At 30.4% G+C, this 19626-nt stretch overlaps 3 protein-coding genes across 3 annotated transcripts in view; all 3 read right to left on the reverse strand.

The window, feature by feature from the left end:
- Positions 1 to 2876: 2876 nt before the first annotated feature.
- LOC126780749 (uncharacterized) lies at positions 2877 to 4996 on the reverse strand. The gene is made up of 5 exons (XM_050505422.1): positions 4934 to 4996; positions 4177 to 4800; positions 3595 to 3757; positions 3079 to 3136; positions 2877 to 2971 (listed from the first exon to the last, which is right to left on the reverse strand). The coding sequence occupies exons 1-5, from the start codon at positions 4934 to 4936 to the stop codon at positions 2926 to 2928; spliced, it is 894 nt and encodes a 297-aa protein (XP_050361379.1). The 5' UTR covers positions 4937 to 4996; the 3' UTR covers positions 2877 to 2925.
- A 1689-nt stretch (positions 4997 to 6685) lies between these two features.
- On the reverse strand, positions 6686 to 9533 carry LOC126780751 (uncharacterized). The gene is made up of 5 exons (XM_050505424.1): positions 9453 to 9533; positions 8901 to 9353; positions 8373 to 8529; positions 7620 to 7701; positions 6686 to 7510 (listed from the first exon to the last, which is right to left on the reverse strand). Exons 1-5 carry the CDS (start codon positions 9453 to 9455, stop codon positions 7474 to 7476), a joined length of 732 nt encoding a protein of 243 aa, XP_050361381.1. The 5' UTR covers positions 9456 to 9533; the 3' UTR covers positions 6686 to 7473.
- Positions 9534 to 14318: 4785 nt separating this feature from the next.
- Positions 14319 to 19626, reverse strand: part of LOC126780709 (adenylate cyclase type 6) — a 160991-nt gene continuing 155683 nt past the window's right edge. Inside the window, exons 29-30 of the mRNA XM_050505354.1 lie at positions 16481 to 16637; positions 14319 to 16382 (exon numbers count right to left, since the gene is read on the reverse strand). Of these exons, the coding sequence (XP_050361311.1) occupies positions 15976 to 16382; positions 16481 to 16637 (564 nt within the window). The 3' untranslated portion in view covers positions 14319 to 15975. The remainder of the gene's footprint in view (positions 16383 to 16480; positions 16638 to 19626) is intronic.

Here is a 19626-nt window from a genome sequence, read left to right on the forward strand (position 1 = left end):
GAACTTTACTCCACTTGTGGTTGTATCGTTAATTATTAAGTAATTCAAAATACGAAGTTAGTGTCGAAAGTACAATAAAATGTCTCGTATAAACTAAAAACGCATTAAATTAGCAAGTGCTAGAGAACAAGAAAATTATATCAAAACTCATCAGTTAATTACGACAAAAACAAGGAAACAATTTACTGGTGGTAGGGCTTTGTGCAAGCTCGTCTGGGTAGGCACCAACCCACTCAGCAGATATTCTACCGCAAAACAGCAATACTTGATATTGTTGTGTTCCGGTTTGAAGGGTGAGTGAGCCAGTGTAATTACAGGCACAAGGGACATAAAATCTTAGTTCCCAAGGTTGGTGGCGCATTGGCTATAAGCGATGGTTGACATTTTTTACAATGCCAATGTCTAAGGGCGTTTGGTGACCACTTACCATCAGGTGGCCCATATGCTCGTCCACCTTCCTATTCTATAAAAAAAGGAAACTTAATCTTACGATCGATTTATAATATCAGGGAACATTTATCTAGTTGCATCAGTTCAAAGAAAAATTAAAAAGAATCTTTTAATTTTGTTTATATAATAAGGAAGGTAAAATAAAATTTTAATATTATCAACAGAATAAAAAAGACGCTGAAAGAACTATTAAAATAAAAATAAAATTTTATTACTGTGTAAAAATTTCGAAATATGAGTTAAGTATTCGCTTATGTAAATATTATAAATAAAGATAGAACTTCAGTCACATCTGTTATTTTGTACACATGAACCTAATATATTAAGAATATACGACCAAAAAGCTAATTTATTTACTATGATATCCATTTATTAAAAAGCTTTTATTTGCAGATAGATGGTGTAGGTATTCGTAGGTTTACATCAATTTTAAGTATTCAAGACATGAATATTGTTGTGGGTTCAAAAGTGTAAAACAAAACAGTCCTTGTGCGAGGTCTCTTAAAATCATTACGATTCCTTAGAACACAATTTTTATGGTTGCAATTTTGTACACTCCCAAGTCACGAATAGTCTCTACCTCCTACAGAATTTTAAATTTGATTAAGTAGAAAGGATCTCTTATAGGATTATGATTTTGATTAAATCTAATAGAACCTACCTATAAACTTCCTTCACAGTTCATTCTGCCACTGTTATAAATGTGACCTATTATAAATTTTGTGCGATGTCCTGCAAGTATCTTAATGCAGGGTTGTCTGGAAGAGATCACTACTTGAGTGACAAGAGCACCCGATGGATGCATGCATCCATATTACAGACCGCAAATATGTTTATACAGCATTTTTTTTATATGCGCCGGGTGGCAAATGACTCTACTCCACCTGATGGTAAGTGGTAGTAGAGTCCAAACGCGACGACGGCCAGTACAGTCGGGAAGAATGTTCTGTACTAGCCATCCCCGCCTTGCCGGCCCGCAAGATGCCTCTTCACGCCTCGTTTGAAGGAACCCGGGTTATAAGAGGAGGGGAACACGTGAGCTGGTAAGGAATTCCATTTTTTGGTAGTGCGACAAATGACTATGCTTAAGCTTTTTTATTCTTTCCTTTTCTTTTTTACTTGTATTTGTCTTTTTTTCCTTGTGAGTGTGCAATAAAGTTATTTAATAATAATAATAATAAAATTGCAGTTCATAATATTTCGTCATGTTGATATTTTCACAACATTATGTGTTACAATGTAGGTCAGTTAGTAACAATATCCAGAGATTACTAAAGTAAACACTTTTTTTTTGTTCTGTCGCCATCGTGAATATATTCTTAGTCCAAAAGGTTAACTGGATGAGAATGGTGTGAAGTCGGCATTTAGTACTGAAGAAAATGTTAGCGGACCATAAAGTTAAATAATAGATAAAAAATAGTACTTGTTGTTAATATAAATAGTTTCTATATATAAAGCTAAGGACAACCAATTATTTAATAATATAGTTAAAAGTCAATCATATTTTTATTTATTTTTGACAATTTATTCAATTAAAACATAATATTTCATACTAATATTACAAGATATTTTTAAGCATTGAATATAATAAATTGTTTGACAGTTTTGCTTCAAAAATTTTATTAAATAAACTCGTTATAATTTCTTTTGACAATTTGAAGTAACAATTTATATATTGAATTACTAAAATCTCGATACAATCAATCTTAACGTCAATGCATTATCCAGTAAAGATTACAAATATAATAGAATAAATCATTATTTGATTAATATTTTATCAAAATAATACATATTACAAGATATTTTGTAATTAAGAATTTATATGGTTATGATTTTTATGTTTTATTATGTAAACTTGTTATAATTTCTTTTAACAATGTAAGTGACAATTAATACCGTTAATTTCTACTATCTGAACAAAACTTTCCTTCCTTTACGACAATAGCCAGCTCAGTGATGCATTAAATTTTGATATTTTACGCAATTAATACATAATTATTAAACTCTAATATTACAAGATGTTTTCTAATCAAACTATGCTCTACCATTAATATATAATATTGATTGAGTTGACATGTTATAATTTCTTTTGACGATTCAAGGGACTTCTAAGTTTTCATTAATGATTAATATCTGAAAATTCTTTTAATGATGTCAATCCACTTTACAAAGATGAAATTATTAGCAGAAATATTAAATTATAAATATTAAAAAATAGGAAGATGATAAAGATTTTTTTTTAAAATTTAGAACCTTTAAACTGCTGTTACAAAAATAAGTTCCTTCATTTGTTATCATTACTACATAATTTTACGTCTTGCGATAAAAATTTCAACTGCATTGCTACTGTTTAATTGTATATAACGTAAGATAATTATATAATTATTCTCAGTGAGATATAACAACTTATTTAGTTAATAGAATACGTTTAATATGACGATTAGGTCCAATATTGAATAAAATTAAATAGAATATCTATTTAAATTCAAATTCGTTTGATACCGGGATCAGGAAGCCAGACCTGTAACATAAAAATGTGTATTTTCATCAAACTATTTTCTTTCTAATATCAATAACAGTATTAATTTTAAAACCTACTACAAGAATAAATGTCATTTTTATCCAAACCTAGATCCATCAGAATCCGAATCGGAGAAGTCGCTTGCGAGGTCGATTGGCAATTTATCTGAAATTTGGTAAATAATTTATGGTAAAATTATCAAATTCAATTACAATAAATTGAGACGATATTTTATCCCGAACTCAATATTTGCATAAAACTTAGTTTAACGCATGCAGGTCTCTTTATGTACTATGCACGTAACAACACAGGTTTTATTGGGTTTCTACAAACAACATTGAACAAGAATTACCAATTTTACAACTAAAAATAATACATAAGTGTAGTTTAAGAACACGCAAGGATTAAAAAGCAAAGCTGATTTTTTTTAGTAAACGATGAAGACATGTTTACAAAGCAACAAATAGATACTGCTTACGAGTTTTACGCAATATTTATTCGCAATTTGCAATTATTTATATTCGCAAGTTTCAAAACAGAATTCATAGAGCAGCAGAGAAAAGAAAGTTAAAAACAAAACACAGATCACGAAAGCCATTATAGAAGTATTTAAGCTATCTTACCGAATGATAAAAATAAAAAATTATCATGAATTTGATTTTGTCTCAAGCTCATAACTACTAGGTTTAGTTGTTCGCTCGATTCAAATTTAATAATAGCTTTGAACTTCTTGTCCGTCACAAGCGCTCCCGGGATAGGTCTACTTCGCATACAAGTTACTCCGAACTATAAAGTAAACAAAAACTTCAAGTTTATAATGTTATAAGCGAACATCCAAAATTGTCGTACATTTTTTAAAAGGAGAGCAATGAAACTTATATTTACATAAATCAGGCGAATTTCAATACTAGTACGTAACTTATAAGTAAAAGCCATAGCTCGCATCTTGAGAATTAAGATAAGCTTTCCTTTATGTGTTTATGGTTTTTGTGTTCGCAACGTTGTACGTGTACCTATTACATATGTACGTATGTAATAAGTATTGTACCTACTAAATATAGTTTGCAATAATAAATTAAAAAATCTTCAAGCTTGCTTCAAAAACCTTGACATATGTATTTTCAATATTAGTGGGATACACAATAATTAAAAGTGAATATTTGCGCTTCTATAAAATTTAACTCTAAATATCTAAAAATACATACTTTCTCTAAAAAGTAGTTCCTCACGGTGTCGTAGTCCCAACCTCCAGTAACATATGAAATGAAGAGCCATGATCCGAAAGTTTGTTTTTCGCTGTTCCTGCTACGGCGATAGTTCATCTGTCTTATAAAGTCAGCCAGCTCTTCAAGGTGCTCCGAAAATATATCGATTTCGTTACTGGCACCGGCAACACCATTGGCGCCGGCATTGACTTCGGAATTGGCGCTGGCTTTGGCACCGGCATCTGCACCGGTATCGGCGCCGGCTTCGGCGCCGGCTTCGGCGCCGGCTTCGGCACCGTCTTCGGCGCCGGCTTCGGCCCCGGCTTCGGCCCCGGCATTGGCGCTGCTGCAACTTGGAGCATTTTCATCAATTTGCACCACTGGATTACTTGGGCCTGCCACTGGGCTGAGCTCTCGTTGCATTTTATTATAATCTATTATCATTATTTCACAGTTAGTGATTGCAGCACGTAGATTATATCCGAAGTGAGATATATTGTTTGTTTTCATTTCCAACCCGTAAGTCATTTCAGCGCAACTATGGCAAGGTAATTGCGATTCCAAATCCGAATCTGAATCTGAATCTTCCAAGTTAGCGGGTACGTTCTTGTCCGGCGGTTGACTCTTGGAGATAAAAAGAAATATGTTAATATGAGTTATGAATATTATTAAATTAAATTAACACTGGATATTGCTAGAAAATTATTTATAAATTTAAACAAACGAAATATATATGATAATTTAATTTACCACATACCATCGTTGCTGTTTCCTGCAAAATCTTTCTAGAAAACTGAATTTAGCAACGTAACGAAGCACGTAATGGCGGTTTTGGCTTGACAATCGATACTTGCAAAGCGGGAGTTCTACGCAGGTAAAAATTAAAGCTTCTACCATATTATTAGGTTTATGTTGTCAGATATAAAAATAGTTTAAAGTTGTTATGCATTAATTTACATACGACCTAAATGGTTAGATTTGGTGAAAAAATAAGCGTAACTTCGAAGAAGAAATACAAACCGTTTAATCTTTTTTCTTTTACGATGACCATTTTTAAATTCATTGCAGGAGAAAATTTGTGTAATAATAAAAGTATTAACCACGTGTAAAAAACAAGATGTGATGTAATAAAATAATAATATTTTAATATTATTTACAAGCAGTTGCAAAAACTAATCTTATCTTACCAATTACAGATTTTAGGTTTTATACAAATGTGGGTTCAACATCCATCACATATCACATTCGTATATATAATAATGCATCATTATATATACGAATCATCTCAATATCACTCTCCATATTGTTGCATTATTATATATATAACAATGCGTCATAAATATAATAATGCAATAATATGGAGAGTTGTCAAAAACTTGAATCCTAAATATCCCAACAAGAAGATTTGAATTTATTCAAGACTAATTATTTAAGAGCCAAAGAGAATTGGAATTTTGAGTTTATTTTTAAATAGACGCCTAGGATTCGATAATGAGTACAAGAGAAACAAAATTACTAAATCCTTATTTTTAAGTCAATAAAATCAAAATTATATAATAAAAATTACATTGATTGCCCCAATCACCAAACAAAACACTAATTTTTTTCAGTAATGTAAAATAATACATTTTGGAGTCTACAGTCTAAGCTGCTAAGTATAGAGCTCAGGACTCAATTTGGCGGTAATGACTTATAACTTAATAATAATGACTCGAAAGAACTTATGAATCGTGAACAATTTAACAAAATTGCGATTATGGAAATGGCAACATATTATTTATTTGTTATGGAAAACTAACCTATTTTATTAGTGTGTTAACCTTATGTCTGTAGAGACGGGCGAAAATATAATCAATAATGCTGCTTAAACAAATTTTATTGTATTTACAAATTAACTAGAATACATCACAAGATAGGTTACAAATTTTTCTGATGGAAAACATTTATTTTAATCACATATCGATGAGATTTAATACAGTAAACAGTATTTTATCAAAGATTATGTTACAAAATTTTCCATTTAACGATATTTTTTATAAATTATTAAAATAATCAGATAGGGTTCCTTCGACTTCAACTCGATTAGGTCACGATTTGGACAGTAGCTATTTTTAATTGTACATATTTAAAGCTTTAATGTATTAATTAATTAAAAATAAAATCAAGTAAAGTAACTCTTAATATATATAGAGCTAGAGGTCTGTAACATAAAAAAATTAACATTTTAAATTTATTTTTATTTACTACAGAGTATTATATACTATTATTAAACAGCATTCATATCTCATATTTGAGTCGTGAAAATTGATTGAATTGAATTCTCAAGCACATATATGTATGCGCGTATATTTATTAATTGCTTATGTAACTGAATAAAATGAAAGTGAGGTAAGATAAATAAAACACCTGAACACGACTAGAAGATAAAATTTATTGTATTGAGATGAAATCTGGTAATTTTTTTTTTAGGCCATTTTAATCGTGAATACATTTAGTATTAATTAATTATCGACTCGGTTTCGAGTTAAAATTACACATTTAATTTAATGATATTGATTAACATCAATATAATATGATAAAGGAATACTTAACACATAAGTATTATCTACAGGTATATTATAGACATTTAAAAAATAATTTACTAATAATGATCTACTTGCGAAAAATAGTTAAAATTTTTGACTAATCAACTACTCAACTACTTTATATTATTAATATTTTTAGCAAAAATCAACAAGAGTAAAAAGAAATTAGTTTAGGTAAATACATAATATATAAAAATAATGTTGCTGTTTCATTATTTTTTGGATTTTTGTGTTTTATATTATAGCTTGCTAAAAATAACAATACTCGAATACATATTTAAAATATTGAAATGGACGCAAAACTGGTATCTGAAATCTATCGTGGAGCCTTTTAAGCCTATCAACAATTTTAAACTATAGTTCTAGTAGATATTTTTTGAAGGTTCAAAAGAATACCTTTGGAAACTTTTCACCTTTAACTTTTCGGTAGAATACTACCGTAAGCTAATAAATTTATTTTCTCAGTCTCAAAAACTAATGTCCCGTTATGAAAGGCAGTCTTTCCTCTTTTAGATACCAAATTTCTTCTCTAAATAATATGCGCTTAGCCAGATAGAAAAGCATTATAGGTGCACATTTTTAAAAGATGTAAATTACTCGAAGGCAGCATCACTACCGTAAACAATTAAACCAACTTTTGTAAGTTTTGTAAGTAAGGCTTAAATTCGAAAATGTAATACAATGTACGATGATTTAACACCGAGACATAAATTTAAGTTTCTTTAAATTCCGGATTCCAGCGTGAAGGTCTGTAACATAAAAAAATTAACATTTTAAATTTATTTTTAAACAGGATTTGTTTAAACTCCTTTGAGTTTATATAACTGAAATGTGGATTTTTTTTTCTTTTATAAATACCTCGTGTCCAGTCCATCCGAATCCGAATCTGAATTAGCTTCCAAATTAGAATCTGAATCGTAATACGTTATCGGTATTTTGTCTGAAATCACAATGTATTTGGGTAAATTATTGATTATCAAGTCTAAGAGAACTTGTCCTTGTCGCTGTAAGCAGAAGCCATCTTGTTTACGGTGTAACAAAGAAAATACATATATCTATTCCTAAACATATATACAAACTAGTCGTTAATGACTTATGTTTGTACATCTGTGTGGAATGGTAGAAGTACATGCAGGTTTGTTTGGTTTTTATGCACGATACACATAACATTCAAGGATACACCAACATTCAAAACATGGGTTTCTACAAACAACATCGAATTATTAATTTACCATTTAATATTTTGATACTATTATTCAAAGTATAGTAGTAGATATAAAAAACGAATCAAAATAAAGCATGATGGTAAACGACATACTAAATTATAAACGAAATATTAAATTAAGAAGACAATTTTGCTGATCAACAAATACAGTTTTTATATAAACTCCTATTATGATCAAAAGATAAAATTTTAGTTATGATCATAACAATTTTTAATTTTTTACTATATTATATTCAAATAAGTCAATGTCTTCGTGAATTATATATATATATATATTTTATAATCGTATAAAAATATGGGAATAAAGGAAGATTTAAATAAAAATATACATCACGGAACTGAAAAGTTATTTCATGCGTAATTTAAACTAATTTGAATTATCTTACCGAATGAGAAAAACAAAAATTTATCGTAAACGTTTTTTTCTTTTAAGCTCATTACTACTTGGTTTAGTTCCTGGCTAGATCTAAATTTAATGACAGCTTTATATTCGTCCTCCGATGGAAGCTTTTCTGGCAAAGTATTTAGACATTTTACGCCAAACTATAAAGTGAACAAAAAATTAAGTTTAATTTTCAGCGCTTAGAATTTTATTTAATTGAAGTACCTATATATGAAGATTTCAAATGGTGCGTTTCGTTGTAATAAACGTAAGAATTGGAGTCACTGAAAATATCAGATATGCCAAGGTTTTTAACAAAGTAACCGTTCACCGATCTTAAGGAAACAGTGGGAAAATAGATTTTATTTAATTGGTTCTTATAAAATCACTTTATTTTTTTAGAAGAGATTTTAACCATCAGTTTAATTTTATTCAAACAAGGTATATAATTTCAGAAATAATACAAAAACTGTCTAACAAAAAAAATATAGTTAGTTATTACTAACGAAATTACTAAGTATTTTCTACTTACTTCTTCTATGAAGAAATTCTTCATCTCGTCGTAGTTCCAGCCTCCATTTATATATGACAAAAAGAGAAACGATCCATTTATAACTTTCATTTTTCTCACCACATGATATACCTCTCCAGAAGGTTCCATTAGCTCTTTGTTGAAATCGATAAATATGTTGGACTTCTCATCGATTGGAGAGTCAAGTGCGGGATAGCCTCGATACGCCGCTGTTTGTCGTTCTATATGTTGAGTTTTTAAGAATCTCTGCAGACTCTTTTCACACTCAATGATTATATCTTCTACAGAAGGAAGATCACTTTCGTTTCCGTTATTTTCCTCCATCTCCGCTCCACGTTTGTATTGTTCGTCATGGTCGAAATCTATTGACATTTGATCCATCGGTAAAAACTTCATTACTTCTTCATCCGGATCCTCCCCAGGAAAATCGTCTTGACTCCTACACGGCTTATCCTTAGACAAAGAAATGGTTGTTGTATAAAACAATCAAAAATTAAACATTGACCAATATGCGATTATTAAACTATAAAAGAAACGTTTCGCACTACACACCATTTTAGATATTTTCTGCAAACACTTTTTTCACCGAAATAGTTTTCACAACGAAATGAAATTTACGGTCGCAGTCTCGGATTACAAAATCGATACTTGCGGAAGTGACGGACCTACGCAGGTCCGGATAATATGACGTAGTGATATTATTGCGCAAGTCAATGGTTTATAAAAAAAAAGGATTCGTTCATGATCTCGAATTTATATAATCAAAATTAAGCGATTGTTAATTTAATTCATATTGACATATTTTGAACGTTAAATTTCAATTATCAATATATATTCTGTCTTTTATTCACTGAATTCTTTCTAAAGCTCCCAACAAGTAGCACGATTCTCTTTAATAGATTTTACAAACTGTTAAATGACTTATCTTATTGGCGATATATTACTAATATTGGAGTTATAAAGTCATAAAAAGTAAATTTAGGTAGAAGTAAATGTAGTAATAAAATCATTTCAGCCTGAGTGTTTGATTTATAATATATTTTATGTTACCTATTAGCACAAACCATAGAGTCGAATATATTACACACAAGACTTCCATGTAAGCTATATTAAATTAGAGTTCATCAAAATCATATATTTTTTTCATAAGTATTTTATATAAGTGTAATTTTTTTTAATAATCATTTATAATTTTTATACCTGCATGTGTCTAATTTCATTGAAATTCTGCCGCATGTGTATTCTACCAAGCCGCATTGGAGCAGCGTGGTGGAATAAGCTCCAAACCTTCCACTCAAAAGGAAGAGGAGGCCTTAGCCCAGCAGTGGGACAGTAATAGTCTGTTACTACTATACTATAATTTTTTATAATAAACTTTATGAAAACAAACTAAAAAATCTTTAAAATATCGTGTTATTATATTTTATGTAATGCAGGTTTGGTATCTTCGTATTCCCACTTAAAATTGAGACCATATGTACTACTACATCACGAAATAGTTGACGTTAGTCACATATGAAAATAATTTAATTACGATTGTTGATGCATTTTCAAAGCAAATGCTTTATAAGAATTAAAAAAATACGAAGTGCATTTTAAAACCATCACTTTTTTCAACATCACCACCGCTCAGAAAGTATAGAACTGTATATTGTAATATACATTACTCTTATTAGGACACAACTACGCATCTGTTATCAAAGATCGTAATCATAAATTTATTATTTTATTATTTGTATAGAATTTTTTTCTCCATTTTAGAACATTTAAATAATTTTATATATATATTTTTTTATTATTCAGTTATTTTATTACCACCCATGTACTAAATTGAAAAACCAAAATAGACGATTAAGCTAGGAAGGCAATTGATCACTAGTTTTTAAACAAAATATAATAGTCACAGATGTTAGGTCTTATGTTTATAGTAACAGTTTTATATTAGATTTTTATATATTTTTATATACTTATATAGTTTTATTACTTTGGTATAATACAATTTAGCGAGAAAAATAAAAATACATGTACACATAACACCATTTAATAATTATAAATGATTAAATGTACCTACTATTACAGAAAAAAGGCGTCGCACAAAATTTATTTTACAGTTCATATTAAAATAACTAAACATGATAAAATCAATGTTTCTTTTTTAAAAAGTAATACAGTTGTGCCAAAATAAATCTCAGATTCATTTATCAACTCTGGAAGTATCTAACTCGAAATTGTGTCAGTTTTGTTTACATAAATAAAAAAATATGCTTTTCAAAATTTAAAACTAAAAAATACAGTTTTGCGTTTGTGTCATTGAATATATCCGATGAGACATAAAAAAAATACAGTAACATCGACTACATGTTTGCTAAGATTTCTATAATTATATTTATATCTAAAATAGGTAGATAAAATCATTTAAATGACAGAAAATAATGTACTTATCAAAAACAAGATTGAATGTTTACACATGAGATCTGATAAATATACTAAAGACGTAATTTTTGCAATAATCGCATATAATATAAATAATTATATTATAACAACTTAACAAATGTAAGATACTTCCAGATGTATCTGTCTTATCTAATTCTTATACAAATTCAAAAGACAAACATTTGCTAACGCTTCTGTTACAATAGGAATAATCCTCTTAATGATTAAGCTCTCGTTACCCGACCAGTCAATTTTAAATTTTTAATTGATTGTTCGTCAATATATAAATCATTACATGAATTTAAGCCAGGTAACTTTGTGCAATTGATAATTATAATGCAGGCACCAAAATAAAATTGGATACTATTGGGTGTTCTTTCAATGTTATACATTGAGAAAAAATATAAACAAAATACTTTAGGCCAAATCACTAAGTAGTGATGATTCCCTTAAAATATTGATTACACAGAGGTGCCTAAGTAAAATGCCGGTAGGTAACAGCAAATTTCACATAGAATATCGGTTAGCGTATTATACTAAATAGTACTGATAGTTACAACCTCAATACAATTAATAATAATAAACATCTACACTAGGGCCTCTTGTACAGACAAGCCCTTCCACTGCGTATTAACACAGTTTTAAAAATGTTTTATTACATACAATATTTAACATTATACAAGCGCATAAAGAACGTAACATTATGATATCAATAAGATTAGTCGAAAAGTAATAATACCAACAGATTAGGAGAAAAATCAATTAAAATTTTCTTAAACTATTAAGATAAGCGATATCGAAATAACTTTGATAAAATAAATATTTATTTTGGATGACAAATAACACGTCTCTGATGTCATATTATAAAATTATGAAAGATAGCGTTTTAGCTATTTTCGTAACAAGATGTAAGTTTATAATTAAGCGAATAAGCGTCCACTCGTGAGTCCTCGTAAGTTGGTTAGAAGTATGCTTCTCTATCGCGCCCTAAGGGTGGTGAATTGTGTGTGTGTAATAAACGTTTGACTTGTACGTTAATAATATTTATTCTATCATATGTATTACGTTTTAATCGCATTACCTGTTGAGTCGGAAATATTCGAGATAAAATTAGCAATGATATTTGCAAAGTTTTCAGTCAAACGGACGAGTTGATCTTTTCTGCAAGATAAATTTCTTAATTGTTTTAAATACTAATAGCTTTTGTTATATTATAAATTTAATATTATTAGGATGGTCGTACCAATAGGTTATGTTAAAACAATTTTTTAGTCTCAAGGACGATATGTCAAAAATTAACAAATATAATATTTGTTAACAATGAACAAAGGAATTGCGAAAATGTTGATGTCTGATATGTTTCCACAAATTAAATTGTTTTAAATATTATTTTTAACATAATATTGCAGTTTAATACTGACATTCCGCTGCTCTTAAGCAGGATTGGCACAATTACAGTTGTTACAATTATACAATAAACGTGTATAGTATAGAGCATCGAAAAATAGGTTCCTACATATTTTCTACTCGAATTAAATATACATTATTAATGTTTTCAGAATTTTAAAGAGCTCTTGGTCTGATAGGAAGGATAATATAAATAGCTTTAATATATCAGTCCTACGATAATTTATTTAATATTACTTGACTTATTTAGTAATGCTTTTAAGCAAAAAGTTTTTAGGAATAACATTAGCAAAAACGACAACAGAAATTTTGATATAATCAATTGAAATACTTTCGTTTTGGATGATCACAGATAAAATAATAAGTAGAATTTTTCGACAACACGTGTCGTACGCACCATAACTTACTACAAAACGTTAATATTTTAAAAATATTGATACTAAATACATAGATAAACATTTAAACAGCAAGTACATAACTTACTTCATATAATAGTAATTTAAGAATGTTTAAGCCAAAGCGGAAATGATAGTGAAGGTACTTAGTAAATTTGTCATATTCAAAATGTAAGAGGCGCTTATTTCAGTTTCACTCCTGTGTGATTATAATGAGAAGCAAAGCAATGAAATTTTAATACTATCAAAAACTTTATAATTAATAGACAATCTATGGATATAAGCTGTTACAACAATCTAATTAGCAGATGTATAATTGTTTGACTAAATTCTACATTTCCTAATATCTAAACATTTATTTTTACTATTTTCCAATTATTTAGATTGGCTATACATTGGTGATTAAACAACAAGCAAAGAAACCAACTCAACGATATCTGTTTCTTTTTTTTGTGACAATTCAAAATGCATCCGGTCCTTTCGTTAAATCTAGACAGCGTTCTTCACACGACCATTGAGCGAATTCAATTTCCGGGAATTTTCTGACCCTAGTTAAAATATAAACATTGCTTATGTTGGCACATTAAATTAACCAGCTGTAATTAAGGTTCGTCTCCTAATTTGTAGCGTGACTTTCGATAATGCGTCAACAAGAGACAAGACGGAAGTCACAATAGTTAAAAATAGTTGATTTATTTAACTTTCCCATTAAAATCGATATTTGAAACAATAAAATTACGTTATACGTGTAGTTCAATATTTAAGAGCGCGTCAAAGCGAACAAAATAATCACCAATGTATAGTAATAAATATGTAACGAATATGACGTGAGGTAAGAATTCAAATAAATACTTTTGGTTATGATCAGTTGGAATAATACTTATTTACCCGTAATTGTAATATATTATTTAAATATTTCATTACTATTTCCAAATAAAGTAAAAAATAGAAAATTTTATTTGGTTACCCGATTGACGGTCAAAAAAATAAATTTGTTAATACTATTTTCAAACGAAAATAATTTATGTATTTTCATAATATGTACTCAACGTACATATTATGAAAATACATAAATTATTTTTTACATCATTGGTATTGAAACAATAATGTAATAATAATTTAACACGAATTTAGAAAGTATTTTTTAAAATATCAAACAGTTAGGTGGTAGTTCATCAAAAAATATAATTAAAATAACTACAGCAAGTTCTTATCTGAATGTAGGAATCAAATCAGCGGTTATAATATCACGCTATTTAATAAACATCTTATTCCTATTCTTAAGAAAAATACTATTTACAAAATTATAAATAAGCAAATATACTCAAGTCTTTCTTATCTAATGTTGAGATTGATCCGTGATGCAGAGGTCGGAGAAAATAGCACATTCAAATTAAATATAATTATAAATGTCGGTTATTTGTAAAGTTTTTACGCCATACAAATGCATTTTAAGTTATCGAAATGGAGTAAAAAAAAAAAAAACAAAAAATCACCAACCAGTTTTAATTTACAACGAAGAGCAATTCATTAAAATCGACCGGATATCTATCCGTCTACATTAGCCGTAGTAGCTACACCGGAGTGCAACAAGTGTACGTAATGGTTGATGTCTCAGAAATTGCGCTTCAGCGTCGGTGAATTTTAAACGAAATTAATTCCTCCTTGATCTTAACAAGTAAATAATATAACAAACGTGACAGGAGCCGTAAGTTAGACCGTACTCATAGATATATCCTAATTAATTATTTAACTGCTAAAATATGTAGATAGACATTTATTTGGTTATTTTTTTTGGTATTTTTTTCCTATTGTTTTTTTGTTTCTACTAAAAGCTGCTACTTTGAATTATTTAAAATAAGCTCATTTGACATAGGGTATTGGTATAAAAGCTCTGCTCTGCTATGCAACAATATACAAGCACAGATATATTATAATTTTAAGCTTATATAACTCAGGATGTACGATGCAGCTTTAATCGCAAGATACGCGAGTCATTATCAATTATTGAATTTTTCCTAAAAGTAAAATGAACGAAAATAATACAATATATCTGATGTTTGTTTGTTTCTTTTAGATTTAGCACATTATTGTAAATTTGAAATTCGTGTATTAATTTTAAATCGGCTAATATCCTTTTCATTTATTGAATTTATTATTTCACAAAATTATCTGAAGTCAGCGCAAAAACAGACTTTCTGCAAACTGCGAAGTTTTTGTAAAGGTCTTGCATTTTATATTAAAACACAAAAAACGCAAATTATTAGATAATATTGAAATATTTGAAATAGCACAATAGCAACGTATCTAATTATTACGTACTACTAAATTAATAACAATCACATTCTCCGTTTCATTATCTTAAAACCATCCTATCTACCCATTACAAATCCTATCATTACTTGCTCGTTAAAAGCCCACATTGTGAATACATTCAACAATGTGTGGAATATATCAATTGACAGTATATTTGCGGATGTTCCAACATTAAAGTTATAATCCCGCGTCGTACGCATACTTAATCACAACCATGATTAAAACCAAACCGCATTAATATCATAAATTCGTAAAATGACGCCGAAACGAGAAGACGACCCGTGACGACGTCGTAGACGTTAATGTCAGTTACCGAAGTCAGTCTTGATATGGGTTAAGGTTAAGCCGAGGCTATTGAGTCGAATCCGGGAGTTATGTCAATTCCAGTTAGAGACTACCACCATTTTAGCATTTACCGTTTACAAATAGTCGAGGGAGGCGGTCTCAAAGAGTTTAAGTTGGGTATATGTACGTCATATCCGGGTTTAGTCACAATCGTGTAGGAGACCAATTTCATAAGTCGCTTACAATACATTCATTGGATTCTCAATAATATTAACAGCAGCGGCAGTTGATCTAGGCTGTTTCTTTCGGAACAGGAAGTCAGCTAGGCTGGCAGCTCGTCGTGGTCCGCTCTCCTGGAGAAGCGTTTCAATATCTCCGCTACTTCTGGATTCCACTACTGGCTTAACGATTTCGAGAGATTGCTTCTTCGTCTCATCTTGAGTGTAGTAGGAGATGCCCTCGAAGTTTACGGAGTGTGCCTTGGAGGCGATGAGGGAAACGACGGCGGGGAGAGTCGATGACTCGGCCAGGGAGTGCGGGCGCTCGAGGCAACGAAGGACACGCGCTCGGACGGCACTCGCAAGGCTCTCGCGGGAGGTTGACTCGCCATTCAAGAGCTTTGGGCTCATTGAACCGTTTAGACTTTCTGAAAAATTAAATAAATTGAAAAATATTTAGTATTGCGTACAAATAAATCCAATTATACGCATAAAGGTTATTTATAAACTGCAAATAAAAACCTACCCTTCGGAATTGACGCTCGTGGAGAGGGTCCACCATCTTCATCGGTATGCCCCTCGGAGAGTGTCTCGAGAGGTCGGTGCTCGTGGCGTCGCTCGTCAATACCGTCGCGGTCAGCGCTGACATCACTTCCAGCACCAGACGTCGATGGCGTTGGGTTCTTAAAATGAAAAGATGAATAATGACACAACAACGCCAAAATATTTTAGTAACCATTAACTTTCTTTCAGCAATGCAAAGTTTTGCAGATACTGTTATAAAACTTCTATATTTTAATTATTTGTAATACAATAGATTACATATATTCTTTTACTTATGAAATTTTTAATACTGGTTAGTGTGAAGATCTTCTATTTTACTTAGAATTCGAAATTCAATTTTATATTATTGTCATGACATTAAAAAAACCAGCTGATATCGTTTTTTCTGTTACTATGTTCGAATGGAAATAAATTCGATGCCATGATATTACACGAGTTACGTCTTGGCATTTACAGCCATGACGTAACTCGTGTAACGTTACGGAATATCGATATTTCAATAACGATGAATTAAAATACTGGATGTATATATAAATAAGTATCTAAAATCCCGACGGAAAAGCAGCAGCCTTCAACGTAACTGATAAGACGATAAATATTCATTAATCTTAAATTGGAATGTTAATAACAGTAACTCGATAACGGAGCAAAATTTGCTTTTTTATGCTATAATGTCTAATGCAGTGAAATGTAATAGATGTAATATTGTGATTGATGAATTATTGTCATATATTCAAAATAAATTATCAATAATTGATGAAAAGAGTTTGGTCAGAATATGTGTTTCGGCATTTGACAGCAGCAAGTAAATCAACTTGGCAGTGAACAATAACGAAAAATGGTTGATATTATAGGAACAGAAATAGATAATACAGATGAAAATAAAAACAGTTGGATCGTAGTACAGAGAAGAAAAACTACTAGTAACAGTAAACAGCACCTGGCAGGAAAAATGTAGATTGATTGATGATAGATTGTAGTAGTGCAAATAGTACAGATGACAAGTTTCGAGCGGCAGATCGGCAAGTGCCTATTTTTATAATCAATGTACACAAGGATACATTGGAAACTGATATTGTTAATAACATTACAGAAGATTTCGATTAAAAAACAAGGCTCACACAATGCATATAAATTCTCCATCAAAACTCCAAATGTTTTTAGATAACAAGGTATAATTTTTTGTCGTTTTATTACTTTTAAACCAAAATTTTGTTAAGTGATGTTCGTGTTGATAACGGCTCAATAATAAACCACTACAGGAAAATAAACCATGCAAATTAGTAAATTTTAATTGTAAAAATGTCAAGCGATCGATTGATAGTGTCAGGCAATTATGTTTAAATGCGGATATAATCGCACTTCAAGCAACATGGTTGTTTCCCGATGAGCTCTCGTTTCTAGACACAGTTAGTAATGAATTTAGTAGTACAGGCTTATCTGCGATAGATACAACAGCAGGAATGGTGGGTGGACGGCCCGGCCCTATGATGACTAGTCGCACTGCTTTGGCGGAAAAGCATGTTTGATAATGTGTCACTCATTCAATGCGATAATCCCCGAATTTGTGCTGTAAAAATTAAAGTAAATAGTAAAGCGGTATTAATTTTGAGTGTGTATATGCCAACTGATGAAGCCAATAACTTAATAGATTTTATGGACTGTCTTGGTTCAGTAAATGCAATAATTGAGAGTAATTACGTTGAGAGTTGTTATATATTAGGCGACTTTAATGCTCATCCATCAAGGAGATTTTGTAATAAATTTTTATCAGTTTGTGACGATTTACAATAGACCTGTATAGATATGAAATTATTAGGGTTTCAAGAAGATACTTATAAAAACTGCAATATTAAGTTTAAAGCAAACTGTAAAATACTATACGGACCGTAAAACGCCTATTTATGCATGTTTTCTCGATCTGTCGAAAGCATTTGATTTGGTTGCCTATGATATCCTTTGGACAAAGCTAAAACCGACACAAATACTACCCGAGGTTACTAGAATTTTAAAACATCGGTATAGCAAACAAATTAACAATGTCAAATGGGATGGAGCGCTATCTCGATCGTATAGTTTGGAATGTGGGGTAAGGCAAGGAGGGCTAAGCTCACCTACACTCTTCAATCTTTATGCTAACGAGCTCATTGATATACTCAGTAACCAGCATGTTGGTTACCATATTGATGAAGTTAACGTCAATAATATCAGTTACGCTGATGATATGATTTTGCTTAGCGCATCAGTTTGTGCTCTATGAAAACTATTAGCAACTTGTGAAGGCTATGCCAAAACACATGGACTTATATATAATGTAAAAAAAGCATGATAATGATATTTGAAAGTGGTAATAAATGTCCAAAAATAATACCTTCGGTAAAAATTAATAGTATGAGCTTGACTCAGGTTTTCCAATTTAAATACCTTGAACATATACTAACCACCAGTCTCAAGGATGATAATGACATTGAATGGGAGAGGAGAGCATTGTCAATAAAAGCTAACATGATTGTCAGAAGATTTGCGCGTGCCTCAAGGGCTGTAAAAAAAACATTATTCCACGCTTACTGTACCTCTTTTTTTATACATATGTGTGTAGTGGACCAATTATACACTAAAATCATACAATGCTCTTCGTGTCCAGTAAAATAACGCCTTTAGATTGCTGATGGCGTTGCCTCGCTTCTGTAGTGCTTCAGGGATGTTTCGCTGAAGCGAATATAGACTGTTTTTACGCATCAATGCGAAAAAAGTGTGCATCTTTGGTTCACAGGGACCGGGCCAGCCAAACAAAATTCTAATCATGGTTGCTAACAGACTAGACTGTATATTTATAAACCACTGTTGTTAAGTTTCAGCTGGATCAGTAAATTGTATAAGTAGAAGATAGTAGTGTTTTTTTTGTAATTTTGTATATGAGTCTTGTTACTTGAATAAATAAATTATTATTATTATTAAAAAAAACTAATAGATACCGTATGAACACATTGATACAATAATAAAATCGCACATTATGATTAGTCACACAGGGGAATTCTGAATCTCATCGTTTTATGTGACGAAAATTGATGAAAATTAATTCATGAGACCTGGCACAACAATTAACGC

The sequence above is a fragment of the Nymphalis io genome, chromosome Z (genome assembly GCF_905147045.1).
Source record: "Nymphalis io chromosome Z, ilAglIoxx1.1, whole genome shotgun sequence".
Lineage (NCBI taxonomy): Eukaryota > Metazoa > Arthropoda > Insecta > Lepidoptera > Nymphalidae > Nymphalis > Nymphalis io.